The sequence below is a fragment of the Alligator sinensis genome, unplaced genomic scaffold (assembly GCF_000455745.1).
Source record: "Alligator sinensis unplaced genomic scaffold, ASM45574v1 scaffold1892_1, whole genome shotgun sequence".
In the NCBI taxonomy this organism is placed as follows: Eukaryota; Metazoa; Chordata; order Crocodylia; family Alligatoridae; genus Alligator; species Alligator sinensis.
In genome coordinates, this window is record NW_005842966.1 from 269184 (window position 1) to 271265 (window position 2082).

The window sequence follows — 2082 nt, forward strand, 5'->3', positions numbered from 1 at the left end:
GTCGGGTCTCACCGAGGAGCAGCAGGCGGCGGGCGCGGTCCATGCCGGCTCAGCGGCGCGATCTCTCGGACACACTGAGCGAGTAATACGGGGCAGCGCCGGGCGCGGGCTGGGACCGGGGCGGGGCGGGGCCTCTGCTGTGACGGGTGGGGTAGATTTACCCCGCGGGGCAAGACAAGGCGCTGCTGGGACCTGGAGGTGCAGAGGACAGAATCCAGGCGTCCTGCCCGTGCCCCCACCGGACTGGTGCTAGGAAGTCCGGACGCCTGGGAGTAGAGGAGCTCTAGTGCCGGGCCGGGGGCTGGGCTGAGACCCGCCCGGAGCTGTTAGCCCAGCTGGCCTCGGCCCAGGCCGACAGAGGTGGGCGGGGGACTAAATATAGACCGTGCAACACGGGGGAGGGGCAAGGCCTTGGCGGGGCGCCCCCAGGTGGGACCCAGGCAACTCGCCCGGACCCGCTGCCCACCCGGAGTCGGAGGGAACCCGAGCGTCCGGGTTCTAGGGTGGGGCAGGACAGGGTGCTGTGGCCAGGGTGCTGCTCCACCGGGGCCAGGGGGAGGCCACAGCCGGCCTCCAGGTCCTGGCATATCATATCTCTATCTGATCCGGACATGCAGCTACGGGCATAGATCGACAGTATCTGCCACACATTGCCAGGGGGTGACCGGGTTACTGCGGCAGCCCGACCGGATGCCTGGGTCCTCTCCCAGCTCTGGGTCATGGGGGAAGTAGGGACTGGTGACCTCTCCCTACAGCCCTCCCAGAGGGCTCCCAACCCCCTCGCACTGCACTGCCACCCACAGCTCCCTGCTCCCCACCCCTTCCAGAGCGGGTGGGGGAAAGGGAAGGAAGCTCACCACAGCCCCACCTGGCTCCCAGGTGTCCCATCCAGGGCCTCACCAGGCCTGCGCCTACGTAGCCAGCCACTGCCCTGTGATGGGGTTGCGGTGGTGGGGAGAGAGAGAGTTTCTGCAAAGCAAGCTCAGGCCTGGTTGGTCCCTGGGTGGGAGACCTGGGAACAAGGGGCAGGGCAGAGTCAGCAGGGGTGGTTCCTGCCTGGACTGCCAAGAGGCTCCTCAATATGCCCATTTGGGCTAGGGGGAAACTGAGGCAGAAGGACTGGTAAGGGACAAGGCTGCCTGCATTGACAGCAGTGAGTTGGGGGAAGAATTCAGGAGTCCTGCCCTCCTCAACCAACTCCCCCTCACAACACTCAAACTTCGACCTCACTCCTGCCGCAGAGCTGGGAGCGGAACCCAGGCGTCAGGTGGGGGGGGCATAACCCCAGCGCCCACATCCTGCTTCTACAGAAACCTGCAGGGGCGGAGCCTCACAGGAGCATCCACCTCTGGGGTGGGCCACGGGCCCCTCCGTGGCACTCGGACGCAGCGGCTGGGGGCCGCTCATCCCGGTGCCCCAGGACACACGGGCTCAGAGCTCTGGGGGGTTAATGCCCCTCCTCCCATGAACCAAGGCCAAGGACACAGCTGTGCACAGCGGGGGCTGTGATCGGGAGTGAGGGGCCCTGGCTCTCCGGACGGGGAGGGAGAGGTGTACCCCCTCCCCTGGGTCAGCGTTAACCCTTGCAGGCCCAGGCTAAATCCGGGGAAGGGGGAGGTAGGGTGAACCCAGGCATCAGTCCCCGCCTCTGCGGCCGCTTGCCACTAGGCAGCGCGGACCCCGGGGGAACTTCAGGGCGGGGACTCCCCACTCCTACCCCCGGAGAGCATGGGGCCTGGAGCCCGGGCCCCCAGTGCGAGCGGGGCAGCCCCGGTGGCCTAGAAGGGCTCCACATGGACCTCCACAAGCTGGGAGAGAACCCAGGCGTCGGGGCTCCCAGCACCCCCCGCCCCCTTCCCACAGAACACAGGCGCCCTGGCTCCCCGCCAACAAGAACAGGGAGGGGGTCCAGGCGTCCGGATTCCGGCCGCCTTCCGCTTCCACTGGCCCGCTCTAAGCGCTAGCTCCCGCTCACGGAACCCAGACGTCCATGCTTCGCACCACAGCTCCTTCCCCTGCACCAGCCAATCAGGCCGCCTCGCTTCATTTCTGGCGGGAGCTGGGGCAGCCAATCCGCGCCCC

At 67.6% G+C, this 2082-nt stretch overlaps 1 protein-coding gene across 1 annotated transcript in view; it reads right to left on the minus strand.

Annotated features, from left to right (window-relative positions):
- The window catches only part of LOC102372850 (uromodulin-like), a 9219-nt gene extending 8890 nt beyond the window's left edge, over positions 1 to 329 (minus strand). The window contains exon 1 of the mRNA XM_014526160.2: positions 13 to 329. Coding sequence (XP_014381646.1) covers positions 13 to 43 — 31 coding nt within the window. The 5' untranslated portion in view covers positions 44 to 329. The remainder of the gene's footprint in view (positions 1 to 12) is intronic.
- Positions 330 to 2082: the final 1753 nt, after the last annotated feature.